At 44.3% G+C, this 20,181-nt stretch overlaps 1 protein-coding gene across 1 annotated transcript in view; it reads left to right on the forward strand.

Moving 5' to 3' along the window:
* Gpc3 (glypican 3) overlaps positions 1-2,396 on the forward strand; it is a 408,112-nt gene extending 405,716 nt beyond the window's left edge. Inside the window, exon 8 of the mRNA XM_070039709.1 lies at positions 1,869-2,396. Within this exon, the coding sequence (XP_069895810.1) occupies positions 1,869-2,038 (170 nt within the window). The 3' untranslated portion in view covers positions 2,039-2,396. The remainder of the gene's footprint in view (positions 1-1,868) is intronic.
* The last annotated feature ends 17,785 nt before the right edge of the window (positions 2,397-20,181 follow it).

Here is a 20,181-nt window from a genome sequence, read left to right on the forward strand (position 1 = left end):
AAGCAGGAAGTAGAGCTGTGGCTCAAGTGGTAGAGTGCTAATCTTGAGCAAAACAAGCTCAGGGACAGTGCCCAGGTCCTGAGTTCAAGTCTGTCTGAATGAATGAATGAATGAATGAATGAATGAATGAATAAATAAATAAATAAATAAAACCCACTGATTTTAATCATCTTCATGTATTTGCTGTGTGCCTAACCCATGCCAGCTTTAGCTCAGCTTTGGTGCAGGGCCCTATACTACATGCATCCTGGACCAGCTTATTTTCTACACTTGCTTCCTGTGGCTTACTGAGTATTTCATGCCCTGTAAGAGGAGCTCCTCCATCCTCTTCCTTCCTTCCCTCCATAGAATCCCACTTATTTCCTCTGGGCCTGTTGCTATGTAGCACAGTGTCCCAGAGGCCGCTTTCCGGATCCCTGGCCACAGGACAGTTGGCTGGCTAGTGACGTTGAGTCACCTCCTATCACCTTCACAAGATATTAAAATAGAAACATTGGCCAGAGAGCCTATCAAAGCCAAGGGGGTAGATTCGATCTCTTAAGTTTGGAGAGATGAATTTGACAGAAATCATGCTCTCAGCCCAGGCCAAGCAATTTTGAATTTTCTGAGAACCTCCTATCTGCTTATTTCAATCTACCTTCCAGGGGGAGACTTTGATGTGAAGCCACAAAACATCCAATTTCTTCTCAGAATCTAGACTTACATCTTACAAATGGTTGACAGTCGAAGAATGAAAGATTCTTGCCCATCAGCCTCTCACCTTTCCTTCTTCTCAGTTTACCCGCTATCAATTTATAAGGTCATGGGAGAGATAAACAGACCTTATTTAAAAAAGAAAGAAAGAAAGAAAGAAAGAAAGAAAGAAAGAAAGAAAGAAAGAAAGAAAGAAAGAAAGAAAGAAAGAAAAGAAAAGAAAGAAAAGGACTTCTGAGCACCAGTGGCTCACCCCTGTAATCCTAGCTACTCAGGAAGCTGAGATCTGAGGATTGTGATTCAAAGCCAGCCTAGGCAGGAAAGTCTGAGATATTCATCTCCAATTAACTACCCAAATGGCAGGAAATAGAGCTGTGGCTCAAGTGGTAGAGGACTAGCCTTGGGCAAAAACAACTCAGGGACAGCACCCAGGCCTGGAATTCAAACCCCAGGACCAGCACACTCACTCACTCACACACACACACACACACACACATACACACACACACACACACACACACACACACACACACACACAAATCAATAAATGTTAGAAATGTTCAAGCTATGGAGCATGACTGACAGAATCAAACCTAATTTCAAAGTTGAACTAATAAGGCACTTTGGTAAGTATATTCAAATTGGTTTTGGGTTTTTTGGTTGTTTTATATTTGGTTTTGTTGATTGTGGGTTTTGAACTCGGGGTCTGGGTGCTGTCCCTGAGCTGTTTGTGCTGAAGGCTAGCAGTCTATCTTTTTAAGCCACAGCACCACTTCCAGTTTTCTGGTACTTAACTGAAGATAAAGAGTCTCATGGCCTTTCCTGCTTGGAATGACTTTGAGCCACTATCATGAGATCTCAGCCTCCTGAGTAGCTAGGATTATAGGCATGAGCCTAGATTATATGCATGAGCACCTAGATTTACAAACTGCTTTTTATCTGCATTTTTAAAAAAAGACATTGATCCAGATGCACTGTATTTATAAACTGCTTTGTTGAGTGGCCACACCTTTGTACAACTACTTACAGATAATTAAAAAAAATGTTTTGAAAGAAAACAAAGAACCGAAGCAGGGTCATCATGTACAAAGCACTTGAAGCATGATAGCCTAGGTGTGATCTTGTGCCTCACCCTGTATTTCAAATCCTTCTTGTCTTTTTTGTCCCTTTGGCAGAACTGGCTTATGACCTGGATGTGGATGAAGCTCCTGGGAGCAAGCAACATGTGAATCCGGACAATGAGATCGCATCTTCTTCCCAAAACCTGGGGACGGCAGCCACCCCACTGAAGATCCTGACCAGCCTGGCCATCTCTGTGGCCTGCTTTTCCTTTCTGGTGCACTGACTCCTCGGTGCACCACTACCCGTGCTGCCAACAGCACCATGTGGTCCTCCCCAAAGGGAACCACCTTCTTTTTTTCTATTTTTTTACTTATATACCTCCTCTAGCCATTAAGTAGAAGACTAACCATGCGTTATGTTTTCGAAAATCAAATGGGAGCTTTCTGAGGAAGGTCAATTTTAGTAGTAGTATAGATTTGTCTTTTTTGCAAAAAAGAAAAAGAAAAAAAAAATCAAGTTGTGCCAAATTATTTTCTTATGTTTGGCTGCTAGAACATGCTTGCCATGTTTCGCTCTCTCCCTCTTTCTTTCTCTCTGCATGGATTTCTTTGAAAAAAAATAAATAAATGTTCAAATAAAAAGGCATGGTGTTTCCTCCCTCCACCCCCACCCCCTGCCCCGTCCCCTGCCCAATTCATTTTTTGTTTAAGACCATCCAAAAAAGCCAAGTCACCTGGCTTTTTTATCACTGTAATTCCATCACAACCCCCAAAGGGACTGAGCAACAGTGGCTCACACATTTAATCCTAGCTTCTCAGGAGGCTGAGATCTAAATATCATCATTCAAAGCCAGCCTAGGCAGGAAAGTCCATGAGACTCTTTTATCTCTAATGAATTACTCAGAAAAAGCTGGAAGTGGTGCTGTGGCTCAAGTGGTAGAGGGCTAGCCTTGAACACAAAGAGGCCCAAGAACAGCACCTAGGCTCTGAGTTCAAACCCCCAAGACCAGTTTAAAAAAAAAAAGTATCCACTTTTATGGCTTGCTTGTAGCTTTCCATCTTTGAGTAGTTATGATAGACTTTAAACTTTCTACAACTGAATTGTGTTGACAGTTGTGTATTAGAGGCATGACAGCAGGAAGGTTGTTCCATCTTACTGGAAGTTTTCAGGCCTCGTTCTCAATTAAATGTACATATGAACTTCCACAAGCTCAGCTTTCATAAGTTATGTAACAAAGACTGAATCCTTGGGCTAAATGGGACTCTAGCGCATCACACAGTAGTCAGAGGTTTTTTGTGGTTTTTTTGTTTCCACTTTTGCTTTATCTCTGGGTCACTGGATAACTCTACTTTTTCCACAAGTTAAATTTGTCCAAAGGAACTAAGTTGTGGAAAATACCTCGGGGAAGTGGTGCTGAGGCTTAAAGTGGTAGAGCGTTAGCCTTGAACAAAAAAAGCTCAGGAACGGCAACCAGTTTCTGAGTTCAAACCCCATGACTGACAAAAAAAAAGCTAGGATGTTGGTGGTACATAGGAATAAGGACACCAACTTGAACTCAACAAGGCTGTTTACTTCTGCATAAGTGTTGTGCCATCAGCCAGAAATCTAGCAAAAAAACCAACCACACACAAAGCAAGCGGCTCCGTTTTTATACCTAACTCAGCAGGCTCCACCCCTCTGTTCCCATTGGCTGACCTCATGCCCTCTGCTCTCATTGGCTGACCTCAGGTTCCTAGTCTGTGGAAAGATGTGATTTACTGAACAGAATGCAACTGAAATTCAACGAGCTTCTAACATCTGTCCAAAGCGGGAACTTTTCAGAAAAACAATTTTCTCAAGATTAACACAAAGGAAGCAAAATGCTTTGATAGAAAGGATGCTTTTCACGCACTTATTACGAGAGAAATACATATAAGTAAGAACATTGCTAATAATACATCGTTATAATTTCATAACCCTTTGTTATCCTATGGATGTTAAATATCCCCAAAGCGCTCATGTATGAAAGGACTGGTGTCTAGGGTAGAGCTAGGAAAGTGGGAAGTCCTTTGAGAGATCGGGTATGTGAGGGGGGTGAATCTGTGGGTCACTGGGGACATGCCTCTATGGGGAACTGTGGGACCTCATTCCCGCCAAAACGTGAGTGGTTTTGCTCCACCACTGACTCCCGACCACCTTATGCTGCCTTGCCACAAGCCCAAATTAATGGGACTGAACCTCCAAACCACTGAGCCAAAAAAAAACCTCTTAGAATTATCTCAAGTGTTTCACTGTCATGATGGAAAGACAGAACACTCAGGGAGATTCAGTATTAATATTTTGGTGTGTTGCTGAGGATGAGACATAGAGCCTTGTACATGCTAAGCAAGTGCTCTACCACTGAGCCAACACCCCCTTCCAGCCCCTACAATTAACTATTTGATCCTTCCAACTGTTTGCCTCCCCTTCACACACAAGAGATTATAGTAACACATAGCTCTGTATAAACCAGTTTTTATTAGGTGGGGACTAAACCTACCTTCCTTATTTTCCCCCATCTTCCAGCTTCTTCCATAAAGAGCAACATAAAATTAAGAAGAAAGCCAGGCACTGGTGGCTCATGCCTGTAATCCTAGCTACTCAGGAGGCTGAGGTCTGAGGATCACTGTTTGAAGCCAGCCAGGGCAGGAAAATCCATGAGACTGTTATCTCCAGTTACCCGTCAGAAAACCAGAAGTGGAGCTGTGGCCCAAAGTGGTAGAGCAAAAGAGCTCAGAGATAGCACACGGGCCCTGAGTTCAAGTCTTAGGAATGGCATGAAAAAAAATCCAAGGATTAAAAAAATTTTATGTGTCTATGTATTGTGCCAGACACTATACATTGTGTCTATATGTGTATGTACTGAAAAAAAAATACTTTTTTTCTTGCCAAGATACTACTGTATTTGGAAGTCCTCTTGTAGAATATCTGCTGAGCCCATTTCTATGCCACATAAGCAAATCAGCTTCATTTCTTTATGCTCACACCTTGCTTGGAATCAACTGGAATATTCTTCAGCTTGATTACCCACCTCACTCTCTAGCTTGGTTGCCAAGTAGCTTTTAACCATTCCCAAGAGCCAAGCATGTCTTCAAAACATAATTCCGCCCCCCCCCAAGAAGATTCCAAAGAATGTTTTAAGGATTGTAGATACTTTTTCTTTCTTTTTTCAAAAGGAAAGTTCTAGAAAAGTTGAGAACACTTTCCCTAAAAGGACACACTGCCTTGTTTAGCTGTCTGCTAGGTTTACCAGGAGGCCAACAAAATAAGCTTAGCGCTTTTTATTCACATATATATTAAGGACCCTGTACAGGAAACATGTACCGCACAACGGGGTACGTTATGATCAGTAGGCCTGGGATATACACTCTAAAGAAAGTAGAGAAAGAAAAAAAAGTAGAGGGCACGCACAGTGGCTCTCATCTGTAATCTCAGCTTCTTGGGATAAACTGGGCAACGTAGGAGGATCACAATCCATGGCCAACCCTGGGCAAAAATTGAGACTCATATAAAAAATAACATTTAAAAAGAAGAAGAACCAGGCACCGGTGGCTCATGCCTGTAATCCTAGCTACACAGAAGTCTGAAGTCTGAGGACCGTGGTTTAACGAAAAATAGAAATAAAAAGGGCAGAAGTGTAGCTCAAATGGTAGAGCAGCTGGCCTAGCATGCAGAGGCCTGGTTTTTATTTTGTTTTGTTTTGGTAGGTGGTCGGGCTTGAACTCATGACTTGGGCGCTGTCCCTGAGCTTTTTTTGCTCAAGGCTAGTGCTCTACTACCGTGAGCCAGAGCTCTACTTCCGTTTTTCTGGTGGTTCAGTGGAGATAAGAGCGTCACCGACGCTGGACACTGGTGGCCCACACCTGTCATCGAAGATACTCAGGAAGCTGAGATTTGAGGATCACGGTTTGAAGCCAGCCCAAGCAGGAAAGTCTGTGAGACTCTTCTCGCCAGAAAACTAGAAGCGGTGCTATGGTTCAAAGTGGTTGAGCACTATCCTTGTGGGAAAATGCTCCAAAACTGACAAAAAAAAGTCTCACAGCCAGGTGCCAGCAACTCACACCTGTAATCCTAGCTACTTAGGAGGCTGAAAGCTGAGGATCACCGTTCAAATCCAGGACAAGCAGGAAAGGCCATGAAACACTTGTCACTCTTGTCTCCAATAAACAATCAAAAAGCCGGAAGTGGTGCTGTGGCTCAAGTGGTAGAGCGCAAGCCTTGAGCTGAAGAGCTGAGGGACAGTGCCCAGGCCCAGAGTTCAGGCCCCATGCCTGACCAAAAAAAAAAAAAGGGGCTCACAAATTTTCCTGCCTAGGCTGGCTTGAACTGTGATCCTCAGATCTCAGCCTCCTGCATAGCTAGGATGACAGGTGTGAGCCACCAGGGCCCAGCTCAGAGGCCCTGGTTTTTTAAACCCAGATCTGCCCTTCCCTACCTCTAGAAAAAGAATAGAAATTATACAGATTATTTTATAAAAGTACAGCATATGTTAAGAAAGGACAGAAATTGTCCAAGTTAAAGGGGAGAAGGGAGGGGGGAGAGTCATAGGCAGAACAGCATGACATAGGTACTAGGGGACTAGGCACAAGGCAGCTCATGGTTGCATTATTGGCTGTAGCTAAGGCACTATAGGATCCCAGAGCCCCCATGGTTGAAGAGAGAATGTGTAGGAACAACACATGAACAAGGAAGCCATGAACCATGTGAACACCCAGCAGCATGGAGACATATTTCTAAGAAGCATAGTGTGCCAGGCACCGGTGGCTCACACCTGTAATCCTAGCTACTCAGGAGGCTGAGAGCTGAGGATCAGGGTTCAAAGCCAGACCGGGCAGGAAAGTCCATGAGACTCTTTATCTCCAATAAACCACTAGAAAACCAGAAGTGGTCCTGTGGCTCAAGCAGTAGAGCGCTCACCTTGAGCTGAAGAGCACAGGGACAGTGCCCCGACCCAGAGTTCAAGCTCCACGACTGACCAGAAAAAAAAAAAGCATATGTGGCTGGGCATGGTAGTGCAAACCTGTAATCTCAGCACTCAGGAAGATGAGGCAAAGCAAGACTCTGAGTTTGAGGTGAGGCTGGGCTCACGATCTACATGTCACATATGGATGGTGGTTTTATGGGCTGAGGGTAAGAAGCCAAGATTCCTAGAGAGCTCCTGAGGAGGGTTGGCCTTGCAATCTTCCGAGCTTTCCTGGCTGGCTCTAGAATGGGAATCAACAGGGATGATTTGGGGCTTAAGAAGCTGCCTGTTGGGTTCCATGATGATTTCCTATGTAGGGCCTCCATCGTCCTACATGCCTCTAGAGAAGTTGCAAAGCACACACTAATAGTTTGTGCAGTGGTATGCCAGCACCATTGGCCTGGCCCTGCTAGGGCTGACCATTGAAAGGTAGCCGGTCCCATTGTCCAATGTCAAGGAAATGGAAGTCATGCGGGGCTGGTGGATGGTCCATAGGGCAAAGGGAGAAGGGCACAGCACCTTACCTCCATGGCAGGATCTCACAGAATGCTCTGGCAGGGGTTGTGCCATAGTCAGGATCCAGTAATGGCTCACTCACTCTCTTTTTTTTTTGGTGAGTTGTGGGGCTTGAACTCTGGGCCTGGGCGCTGTCCCTCAGCTCTTCAGCTCAAGGCTAGTGCTCTACCACTTGAGCCACTGCACCACTTCAAGTTTTCTAGTGGTTTATTGGAGATAAGAGTCTCACAGACTTTCCTGCCCAGGCTGGCTCTGAACCGCAATCCTCAGATCTCAGCCTCCTGAGTAGCTAGGATTACAGGCGTGAGCCACCAGCACCCAGCTTGCTCTCTTCTTTCCTTTTTTTCCTCTTTCTTCTTTCTCTTTCCTTTTTCTTTCCTTCCTTTCTGTTTCATTCTCTTTTTCTTGTTTTTGTCTTTTCTTTCTTTCCTTTCTTTTTTGTTTTTCTTTCCTTCTTGATCTTTTTTTCCTTTTCTTTCTTTCTCTCCTTCCTGTTCGTTCTGTTTCTTTCTTCCTCCTTTCTGCTTTTCTTTTTTCTAAATTCTGTTTCTTCTGTTTTTTTTTTCTTTCTTTCTACTCTCTTGCTTTCTTTTTTCTATTTTGTGCTAGTCCTGGGGCTTGAATTCAGGGCTGGGGCACTGTTCTTAACTTTTTTTTTTTTTTTTTTGTCGGTCATGGGGCTTGAACTCTGGGCCTGGGCGCTGTCCCTCAGCTCTTCAGCTCAAGGCGAGCACTCTACCACTTGAGCTACAGCGCCACTTCCGGTTTTCTGGTGGTTTATTGGAGATAGGAGTCTCACGGTCTCTCCTGCCCGTGCTGGCTTTGAACCGCGATCCTCAGATCTCAGCCTCCTGAGTAGCTAGGATTACAGGCGTGAGCCACCAGCGCCCGGCTAACTTTTTTTTTTTAATGTCAGTCGTGGGCCTGAACTCTGGGTCTGGGTGCTGTCCCTCAGCTCTTCAGCTCAAGGCTAGCGCTCTACCCCTTGAGCCACAGCACCACTTCCAGCTTTTTCTGCTTATGTGGTGCCGAGGAATCAAACCCAGGGCCTCATGCGTGCAAGGCAAGTACTCTACCACTGAGCCACCTTCCCAGCCCCTGTCCTTAGCTTTTTTTGCACAATGCTAGCACTGTACCACTTGAGCCACAGAGCCACAGTTCTACTTCCAGCCTGTTGGGTGGTTAATTACACATGAGTCTCACAGACTTTTCTGCGAAGGCAAGCTTTGAATTTCAGTCCTTAAATCTCAGCCTCCTGAGTAGCTACTGTCATAGGCATGAGCCATCGTACCTAACTACCAATCATGGCTCTTTTTTTTTTTTTTGGTCCAGTTGTGGGGCCTGAACTCTGGGCCTGGGCGCTGTCCCTCAGCTCTTCAGCTCAAGGCTAGTGCTCTTCCACTTGAGCGACAGCGCCACTTCTGGCTTTTTTCTTTTTGCTTATGTGGTGCTGAGGAATTGAACCCAGGGCTTCATGCATGCAAGGCAAGCGCTCTACCACTGAGCCACCTTCCCAGCCCCAATCATGGCTCTTTTAACCTGGCCTTCTCTTGTCAATGTTTACTTGTCTACCATCCCTGTGTTGTACTCTTTCAGCCCAAGACAGGTTAGTATCTCCTATTTCTCCAAACAGGGAAACAAACTAAAACAGAAAAACTCACCATTACATGGGAGAAAACAAAGACCCTAGATTGGTATATGGCATTTTCTTCATCTGAATGAAAATGACTAAATATATGTTATATATGTACCGACTTTATGCCAGAGGCTCATACCTGTAATCCTAGCTACTTAGAAAGCTAAGATCTGAGCAATTGTGGTTCAAAACTAGTCCAGATTGGGGGGGGGGGGGAAGTCTGCAAAATCATCTCCAGTTAACCAGCCAAATACTGGACTAGAGATGTGATTCAAGTGGTAGAGCACTACTTGTGAGAATATGAGGTTCTGAATTCAAGACACTCTACAAGTACAATAGATAGATGATAGACACACAGACACATGGACAGACAGACACACGGACAGATAGACTCACGGACAGATATAGATAGATAGACAGATAGATAGATAGATAGATAGATAGATAGATAGATAGATAGATAGATAGATAGATAATGTGATTGATCCAGGCATGGTACAAGGTAGTCACTGATGACTAGGATTACAGGCATAAAGCACCAACAACGTTTTTAGGAGCTACTTCAGACTTGGTAATTACAGCTTTCTTTGGGGTGGAAATCTGCAGTTTTCAGCACTATTGGGTGATGTATTTGTTACATTTAGTTTGCTGTGTTGGGGGCTTCAATATACAAAGGTCAACTAGCAACTCCCACTCTTGTATTTCCTATGTAGCAACTGAGGCTCAGAGAGGTTTAGAGACTTCAAGTCATACAACAAGGTGGGTGCAAAGTCAGGATTGAATTCACCAGAAACTTTTCCATCACATTCTCTCTGTCTTCTTCTCCATTGGAAGGAACACGATTAACAAATGGTGACCGACCGTGGTCAGCTAGATAAAGGCTGTTTTCTGAAATCTGTGCTATTCAGGCAGAGTTGGTTATGCTGATCTTAATTTTGATCCTAGCGGCAGGTTTTTTTTCTTTATTTGAAAAAAAAAGTCCCTTATCTAACAAAACACATTGCCTTTCCAAATGAATGCCTTCAAGTCAGGGCCTGCTTGGAGCCCTGTTAATGTTGCCCTAACAAATTAGAACCTGGGGTGCGGGAATTCCACCCTCCTGTTGAAGAAACCCTATCACAACAGTGCCATTGTTCTCCTGCCCCTGCAGCTTGCCTTCCTGCCTTTTCTGTAAGATGTTAGGTATTTGTTTTGTTTGCTTGCTGCTTTTAGAATCAGTCTAGACAGGGACCTACAGTGAACCATCCAAGAGGCAGTGCAGACTCCCACAGTGGAAATTAAGTAACTTGCCTTCACCTGAGCACGCAGGGGAAGCTGGGAGGCCACGCCCCTCAGCCAAAATGGCTACACGGATGGACAGAATGCCCTACTTGGGAACATATTCTGTCTCTGTAAACAGCCCTCCCAGCCCCATTGTAATGTTGCTTAGTACTTGGAATAATATTGTTACTCATGATTTTTTTTTGTCTCTTTGAAAAGGAAAACTATCTTCTTTGCATAGATCATGGAGATGCACACCTATGTGTGTCTTTTTCCCCCCCAGTCTTGGGATTTGAACTCAGGGCCTGGGCACTGTCCCAGAGTTTCTTTTGCTCAAGGCTAGCACTCTACCACTTGAGACACAGCCCCACTTCTGGCTTTTTCTGATTATGTGGTATTGAGGAATGGAACCCAGGGCTTTATGCATGCCAGGCAAGCACTCTACCACTAAGCCACATTCCCAGCCCCACACCTATGTGTTTCTGCAACTGAGGATCTGTAGATTTTTACTTGGCCCTGAATGAGCAAAAGTATAGCAGGACAAAAAAATACAATAGGGATGGGGTAAAAGGGAAGGACTTAGATTATTTGCGTATAATGGTAGTTACTTTTATTTGTTTGCTGGATGCAAATTATTTTGGAATTGTTATACTATCATGGAATAAATAGAAGCATGCTTTATTTCATTGATATTAACTAGGTTTTTTGTTGTTGTTGTAGGTTGTAGGGCTTGAAATCAGGGCCTGGGTGCTGTCCCTGAGCTCTTTTGCCCAAGGCTATCGCTCTACCACTTTGAGCCATAGTGCCACTTCTGGTTTTCTGGTGGTTTATTGGAGATAAGAGTCTCAAGGACTTTCCTTCCTGGCCTGGCTTTGAACTGAGATCCTCAGATCGCAGCCTCCTGAGTAGTAGTATTACAAGCATGAGCTACCAGTGTCAGGCTATTAACTAGGTGTTAATCATTTGGAAGAGTCTGAAACCCTGTGGCTTAGTCCAAACTTTTCCCAACACCACACCTGTGATCAGCGAAACTTCTAGAAAACAGAGAATTGCAAATGAGAAGATGCCTATTGGGTCTCATGTTGATGGAATGAATGGCAATTTGAGGGGCTAAAGCTATAGTTTACTTTGTCTCAGACAAGCATATGGGAAACTTTCATATTTATATACCGAGTCACCAATGTCATTGAAACATGAAATTCCATCGTATTCTTCAACTCTGACCTGCTTTCTACTGAACCATTCACTTCAACGCATATATTGTTCTCGGCCATTTTACCAGCAAGGTTTTATTCCCTTGGGATTGTTTCCAGCCCTCGCACCTAGCTATAGTTGCCAAACTACAACAGGGCAACAACAACAACAAAATGCCTGGGAACAATAACAAAAATTGTACTGTTTCCAAATGGCTACAGATTATCTAAGCTTCTGAATGAACTTCAGTTAAAAGTCCAAAATCATCATACGAAGATTATGTACTTTCCAATATGGTTTCGTTCAGTGGATTTTCTTGCCTTGATGAGTGAAAAAAAATCAGTACATTGTGTGTGAAAATATACAAAAAGAAAACAATATATTGACTTTTGTCAAATCTGTGGGAGCAGGTTCACATCGTTGTCAAGAGTTTCCATCTAAAAGCTTCTAATTATTACAGATTGTCTTTCTAGGATCATGACTTCTTTTAATACATCCTTAGACTTCCAATGAATCAGTCTATCCCAAACGATTGCCACAAACTCTTTTCCTGAGGTCAATTTCTATCTCTTGAGTTCATTATGTTACTTACAAAGTATTTTCCTTGCATCAAATAATTATTTCTGGGACTCAGTGGTAGATAACTCATCCAGCATGCAAGAGGCTCTCACTTTTAATCCCAGCACCATGCAAAAAAAAAAAAAGATTTTTAGATTTTGTGTGCCAGTTCTGGGGCTTGCACTAAGGGCCTGGGTGTTGTCCCTGAGCTTTTTTGTACAAGGCTAGGGCTCTACCACTTGAGCCACAGCTCCATTTTCAGTTTTGGGGTGTTTAATTGGAGTTAAGAGTCTCATGGACTTTCCTGCCTGGGCTGTCTTTGAACTGGAATCCTCAAATCTCAGCCTCCTGAGTAGCGAGGATTATTGTAGTGAGCCACCAATTCCTGGTAAAAAGGTCATTTTATTAATGTGGATAGTCTCATTTTCTGTGATGTCAGATTCTCATTTAGTCTTTTGGCATCTGAGAATATGAACTTTCTAGACGCTCAACACAACTCCTCCATGATAGTTTTGGAAAACCCTAGAAAGCAAGAGAAATTGTAGTTGGCTCTCTAGACTGACTTCCTTTCAGTCAGCCACAGACTAGGAATACTGAGGGTTGAACAGCCACACTCAGGATGGTGCTCAGGTTCTGCTGAGGGAAGGGAGACGAAAATATTGAGGGTTATTATTATTATTATTAGATGTTTTTGAGACAAGTCCATCCCATTCATTCCAGGTTGGCCTCAAACTTGCTATCCTCTTACCTCAGCCTCCTCCACCTCTGCTGTCCTGAAGAAAATTAGTCCGTGCCAGCGGCGGACCCGCCTCCTCGGCGGCAGGCGACGCCCCCGGATGCCACTCAGCCAGGCCACGCCTACAGAGCGCAGGCCACACCCCGGGTACCACTCAGTGTCTCCTAGCCACGCTCCTGCTACTATCACCACGCCCCCTGAGAGCAGACCACGGCCCTGGACACCACTCAGTGGAGCCTGGCCACGCCCTCAGCTGCTGTTACCACCCCAGCTCCCTCAGAGCTTCTAAGAAAATAAATACAGTTTGGCTCATGTCTGTAATCCTAGCAGGAAATTTCATGAAACTCTTATATCCACTAAACTACAAAAAAAAAAGCCAGAAGTAACTGTGGCTCAAGTGGTAGTGCTATAGCCATAATAAGAAATGTTCAGAGACAAGCCAGGCACCCGTGGCTCACACCTATAATCCTTGCTACTCAGGATGCTGAGATCTCAGGATCACAGTTCGAGGCCAGCCAGGTCAGGAAAGTTCATAAGACTCTTATCTCCAATGAACCACCAGAAAACTGGAAGTGAAGCTGTGGATCAAAGTGGTACAGTGCTAGCTTTGAGAGAAGAAGCTCAAAGACACCAGCCAGGCCCTAAATTCAAGCCCCAGAACCGTATGTGTGCGCACACACACACACACACACACACAACATACACAGATGAATCTAGAGAGCCAAGCACTCCGCTTTCATCTGATATCAAGAATCGATGTTCCTGTGGAAGAGAACACTGTAGAAAATCCACACATAGTGGAGGCCAACAGCCTGCCTACTTGACCACTAAAGAAAATTGTTAGTGGCTTATCCTGTTTTATGTTTGGATTTATTTCTACTGAAAGCCTCTCCAGTAATCTGATTCTGCTTAACAAGATACTAAGAACACAGGTCCTGCCCAGTGCTGGTAGCTTATACCTATAATCCTAGCTATTCAGGATGCTTCGATCTGAGGATCATAGTTTAAAGCCAGTCTGGGCAAGAAAGTTTGTGAAACTTGTATCTTGAATGAATTACCAAAAAACTAGAAGTAGAACTGTGACTCAAGTGGTAGAGTACTGGCCTTGAACAAAAGCCATGCAAGCCCCGCAACCAAAAAAAAAAAATCTAGGTCTCTTATCTTGGGTACTTGGGACTCAAGTTTCTCCCCAGACACTTCTCATAGTCTCCTTTGTTAGTCTCCATGCTTCATTATGTGGCCAGGACAGGGGGGAAAGCCAATGGGATGGCCCACCATGACAGTTACTCTCAGCACATATTCAAATCAACTGAACTCACCAGTAAACTGTTAGCCATAATGGAGATTTTCCAGATCTCCGTGTTCATGGAAAAGCCATCAACAATATGAGGGTGAATATTCCTTACAGCCCAACAGGCTACTGGAAGTGGAATGAAGGGGGGCTCAGAAGGCCATATTTTATATACATACATATATATATAGAACAAAGCAATGAGGAAAGCTGACACGTCCCCAGAACTTGAATCAAACAGCTGAGGCCTGTGCTAGGAGCCAGCTTCAGACTTAAGGGCAAAGGTCCTCATGTTCTCCTGGAGCTTTGCAGGCCAATCCACCCAATTCATCTGGATGGAGAGCCTCAGTTTACAGAGTGACTTTCTCCAGCAGTAGGCCAAGCCCCTCCCAACAAAAGCCTGGGCACTCACAAAGCTGTACATGGCTTCCTTTCTTCTTGACTGTAAACTCAGCAGCTTCGCCCCATAGGTTCCCTGGTCTGCTTTGCCAGCCCAGCCTAATGCCCTGCTCCTGTTGCTTGAGAAAATACCTTTGGGCCTGCTGGGTGCTGAAACATGATGAGTAACAGGCCTTCTCCCATTGCCTGACCCAGGCTCTTCCAGAAGTTTACATTCCCAGACAGCAGACAAGGTTGGCCCAAAGGCCTTTCAAGGGTTCCCTTTTGATTTGGGCCTTTAGTTCTAAAAGACTTTTTACAGTCAGTGGCTCACGCCTCTAATCCTAGCTATGCAAGAGGCTGAGATCTGAGGATCGTGGTTCAAAGCCAGCCCAGGCAGGAAAGGCTGTGAGACTTTTATCTCCAATGAACCACCCGAAAACCAGAAGTGGAGCTGTGGCTCAGAGTGGTAGAGCCCTAGCATTGAGCAAAAGAGCTCAGGACCAGCACCCAGGCCCTGAGTTCAAGCCCCAGGACTGGCACACACACACAAAACTATAAATAAGACAGCCTTTACCAGGCCAGAATCTACAGTTTCAGCATCTTAGAGCCCCTGAGTTCTTATCACTAACTTCCATGGTCACCAGTGTTCATGACAACACTGAGATTGTAAATTGCCTAGAGCCTGGAAGGCAGATGCTGGAATACTTGATGGAGAGCTTGTTAGACTAGGCATTTCCTATGAGTCCTAAAAGCCGTGAATTTTTCTTAGAGAAACAGATGGAGATTCACTTCAAGGGCCATGGAGAAGAAAAAACACATTTGCTCAAACAGCATGGTCTCTTTCTTCTGCAGTAAGTCACACATGGACTCCTGCATCTCCTGGGAGCTCCAGCAATGCATTTATCTGGAGATCTGCCTCTCTCATGTCTGCTGAGCCCTTTATTATAAGGCAGGCAACATTCAAGGGATGATTCCAGAAACCCTTTTCCAGGCAGAACAGCCTCTCTGGCGCAAGAGCCTATGCTTTTGCACATGGATTTGCTGGCAGAACAAGGAAGATGGCCATTCCCTTTTCCTCATGCCCATCACTTGGGCTTGGCCAAGGCTTATGTCTGAAGTCTCCGTCTAGGAGAGCTTCACACACTAGGTTATTAGAATTAAGACAAACCGTTGACAAAAGCAGGAAGCATAAGTGAGGAGAAACTAATACACAACCTACAGTAGCAGCTAATTAGAAGTGAAGTATAACTCCAGTAATGAGAAATGCTGGGAACACAAAGACAGCCTAATCTGGGCCTTGCTGTGCCTTCCCCAGAGATACTATGTACCTTCTCCTCCTCCTCCTCCTCTTCCTCCTCCTCCTCCTCCTCCTCCTCCTCCTTGATCTTTTCTTCTTTTTTTTGTCAGTCGTGAAACTTGAACTCAGGGTCTGGGTGCTGTCCCCCAGCCCCTTTTGCTCAAGGCTAGTGCTCTACCATTTTGAGCCACAGCACTACTTCCAGTTTTCTGGTGGTTCACTAGAGATAAACTGAGTGGACTTTATTGTTCAGGCTGACTTTGAACCCCAATCTTCAGATCTCAGCCACCTGAGTTGCTAAGATTACAGGTGTGAGCCAGCCACCAGCACCTAGCTAGTATTTTCTTAAGGGTAGGGAACTCAGAGATTACAGGAAATAGAAGGCACTAGACCTTGTAAAACCCATCTAGACTAGAGCAATCTATACTTGCATCTCACATCTACGGTCACAGAAAACTATGGGATGTTTCTGAAAAGTAGATACTCATGATGGAACATTAGCCATTCACACTGTCTAATGGACTTGAAAACAATACAAATATTGAAAAAAATTGATCTTGTGATAGTTTCATTGTTTTCCTTAAATAGAACTTGATTTTTTATCCTTCTCTGGGTCTTGTTCATTTCATCTTTAAAGTTGACATCAAGTGGTTATGCATTACATATTATGAATTGAATTTAAAAAAAAAAATTCTTCCTGGCTGGGAAGGTGGCTCAGTGGTAGAATGCTTGCCTTGCATGCATGAAGCCTTGGGTTCGATTCCTCAGCACCACATAAGCAGAAAAAGCTGGAAGTGGCACTGTGGCTCAAGTGGTAGAGCACTAGCCTTGAGCTGAAGAGCTGAGGGACAGCACCCAGATCCAGAGTTCAGGTCCAATGACTGGAAAAAAAAAATTCTTCCTTAGTTGGATATCAGTAGTTCACATCTGAAATCCCAGCTACTCAGGAGGATAAGATCTGAGGCTCCTAGTTTCTAAGTCGGCCCAGGCAGGAAAGTCCAATGATACTCTTATCTCCAATCAACTATAAGAAAACGGAAAGTGGCATTGTGGGTCTACTGGTAGAGCACTAGCCTTGAGCAAAAAAGCTCAGGGACAGAGTCTAGGCTCTGAGTTCAAGCCCCAGGACAGGCACACTCACAAAAAAATGTTAGTAGGGTTGTAAAATTGTATAGCTGCTTAGAAAATAGTCTGGTAGTTGTTAAAAAAATGTTAAATACAATGCCGAGCGCTGGTGGCTCACGCCTGTAATCCTAGCTACTCAGGAGGCTGAGATCTGAGGATCGCGGTTCAAAGCCAGCCCTGGCAGGAGAGACCGTGAGACTCCTATCTCCAATAAAACCACCAGAAAACCGGAAGTGGTGCTGTAGCTCAAGTGGTAGAGCGCTTGCCTTGAGCTGAAGAGCTGAGGGACAGCACTCAGGCCCAGAGTTCAAGCCCACGACTGACCAAAAAAAAAAAGTTAAATATGGAGGTCAGAGTTATCAAATGACCCATAGATTTGGAAACAGATCACGTGTCACCACGAGATGAATGGATAAAGAAATTATGATATATTTATACAATGGAACATTATTCAGCCATAAAAAAGAAATAAAGTAATGATCTATACTGCAGTATGAATAAACTGGTGGACATTTTAATAAGTAAAAGAAGCCAGATACAATGGAGAAATATTGAGTGATTTCATTTTTTTTTATTTTAATTTTAATTTTTTGTGAACATACTGTACAGAGGGGTTACAATTACGTGGGCAAGATAATGAGTACATTTCTTATCAAGCATTGCAGCCTCCTCCTTTGTTTACCTTTCACATCCCTTCCCAGCCTCCCCCCCCCACCAAAGTTGTAAATTTCGTTTTCGACATGACAACTTGTACTTCTCATAGTTGCAACGGGCCCACCTGTATCCTTAAACTACTTGTTTTCCCCATCTCCTCCACAAATTATACCGACATTAAATATAGTGAAAGCAGGGGTTGTACTGTGGGGGAGGGACATACAAAGCTACAAAGAAATAATCTTATAAATGCGTTAGAAACAAATGCATGAAAGAAGAAAACATTTAAATACATATCTAAGGGTTCATTTTCCTAATGATTTCATTTTTGTAAAATATCTATAACAGGCAAATTAATAAAGACAGAAAGCAGGTTAGAGATTGGCAGAAGCTGAAGAGGGAGGCAAAGATTGAATGCTACATAATCAGCTTTTATTTAGGATGATGAAATATTTTGGAAATAGATAGTGGTGATGGTTGCACAACATTTTAGAATTAGTAAAGTTTTATCCTTCAAGGCATTAAAATGGCAAGTTTTAGGTTCTATGTATTTTACCACAATTAAAAAAAATTAAAAACATGGTGTACTCAAAACCATTGAGTTTTACATTTTCTTTTTTTTTTTTTTTTTTTTTTTGGTCGGTCGTGGGGCTTGAACTCTGGGCCTGGGTGCTGTCCCTCAGCTCTTCAGCTCAAGGCGAGCGCTCTACCACTTGAGCTACAGCTGGGGGTATACCTTAGTCATATAGCACTTACCTATCATGTGAAAGGTCGCAAAATAGGAAAGAAATATATTTCAAGAAAACTGTAAGAGAATAAAATTAATAGCCAAGTGCTGGTGGCTCATGCCTGTAGTCCTAGCTACTCGGGAGGCTGAGATCTGAGGATCGTGGTTCAAAGCCAACCAAGGCAGGACAGTCTGTGAGACTCTTATTTCCAGTTAACTACCAAAAAGCCAGAAGTAGAACTGTGGCTTAAGTAGTAGAGTGTTAGCCTTCAGCACGAAAGCTCAGAGACAGTGCCCAGGCCTTATGTTCAAACCTTAAGACAGGCATACACACACACACACACACACACACGTGTGAAAATATGATGAAGTCCATTATTTTGTTCAATTAATATGGGAAGGGGAGGGAAAGGGAGGGGAGGGGAGGGAAGTGGTAGGGACGAGAGGGGAGGGTAAGAGAAGAAAAGGGGAAAGGGAAGGGAAAGGACAGGAAAGGAAGAGAAAAGAGAGGAAAGAAGGGAGAACAGAAGAAAGGACAGAAAAAGGAAGGGAAAGGAAGGGAAGGGAAAAGAGAGGAATGGACAGAAAAGAATGGGAAAGGAAGGGGAGGGGAGAAAGGAAAGGGAATGAAGGGAGGAGAGAGGAGGGGAGAGAAGAGGAGGGGATGAGGGGAGCGGAGAAGAGTAGGGAAGAAGAAGAGAGAGGAGGAGGGGAGAGAAGGAGGGGGGGAGAGGAGAGAAGGCCCTAGCAAGTATTGAGGGCAATCACAGTGACGCACATCACCTCTGTTTCTTCCTGAGCACCATCTGGCAAGGTCAGGCCTCATGATTCAGAGGAGGAAGGGAGTGATGAAGGCAATCAGCGTTACTAAGCATCCATCCACTACGTGCCCATGCAGAGGCTGTCACATGACTCATCTCATTTCATCTGGGCTGTGCTTGTGCCCATTTTCCACTGGGGGAATTCACTGGGTCAAAGCCAGGTTGGGGCGGGGGGTCGTAGAGTAAGGTCTGTAGGCGACTGTCGTGCATCTCCAAGTTCATGCTCACTCCCATCTGTGTTGCTCTAGGAATAGAGCATCAGGAGAAAGGATAATATCCTTTTACTGGGTGCCCCCTCGCTCCTTCTTCTATCCAGGAAGGGATTTGAACTCTAGCAGCAGTGGCCAACTCACATGCTCTCTGGGGCCCACCAAGGAGGCCAGATGAGAAGACAGCTGTTATAATTGGACAATGTGTCAGTGTGGCCCAAGTTGTGTGTGTGTGTGTGTGTGTGTGTGTGTGTGTGTGTGTGTGTGTGTGTGTGTGTGTGTGTGTGTGTGTGTGTGTGTGTGTGTAATAGTCTTGGGACCTGAACTTAGAGCCTGGGCACTGTCCCTGAGGTTTTTGGTTTTTGGTAGGCTAGCGTTCTATTACTTGAACCACAGCTTCTCCTCCGGTCTTCTGGTGGTTCATTAGAGGTAAGAGTCTCAGGGACTTTCCTTGTAAGCTGGCTTTGAAACGTGATCCTCAGATCTCAGCCTCCTGAGTAGCTAGGATGACAGGCGTGAACCGGCACCTGGGAAGAAATGGATCTTTTGTGTATGTGAAGATACATGCAAGGAGGACCTGCATATTGCTATTAGACAGCCTCACCTTCTGATAGATAGTCTAGTAGCACCATGGAGAGCCTTGCTGGGGCCCTTAGATTGGAAGTAAGCCTAGAGTCTTGGAACTAATATTTTTAAGGTTGCATAGGCCCTAGGTCAGACAAGGGCAGACATACGTTTAGCTATCCTGAAAATAAACTGGAGTAGAGCTGGGCGTTGGTGACTCACAACTATAATCCTAGCCACTCTGGAGGCTGAGATCTAAGGATCACAGTTGGAAGGCAGCTTAGACAGGAAACTCTGTGAGACTTATTGCTATTTAAGTATTCCTCAAAAAAGCCAGAAGTGGTGCTGTGGCTCAAGTGGTAGACTGGTAGTCTTGAGTACAAAAGCTCAGGCATAGTGCCCAGGTCCTGAGTTCAGGTTCCAGGACTGGCACATGAAGGAAAGAAAGAAAGAAAGAAACAGAAAGAAAGAAAGAA

Source organism: Dipodomys merriami, unplaced genomic scaffold, assembly GCF_024711535.1.
Source record: "Dipodomys merriami isolate MVZ:Mamm:240054 unplaced genomic scaffold, mDipMer1.0.p SCAF_3, whole genome shotgun sequence".
Classification (NCBI taxonomy): domain Eukaryota; kingdom Metazoa; phylum Chordata; class Mammalia; order Rodentia; family Heteromyidae; genus Dipodomys; species Dipodomys merriami.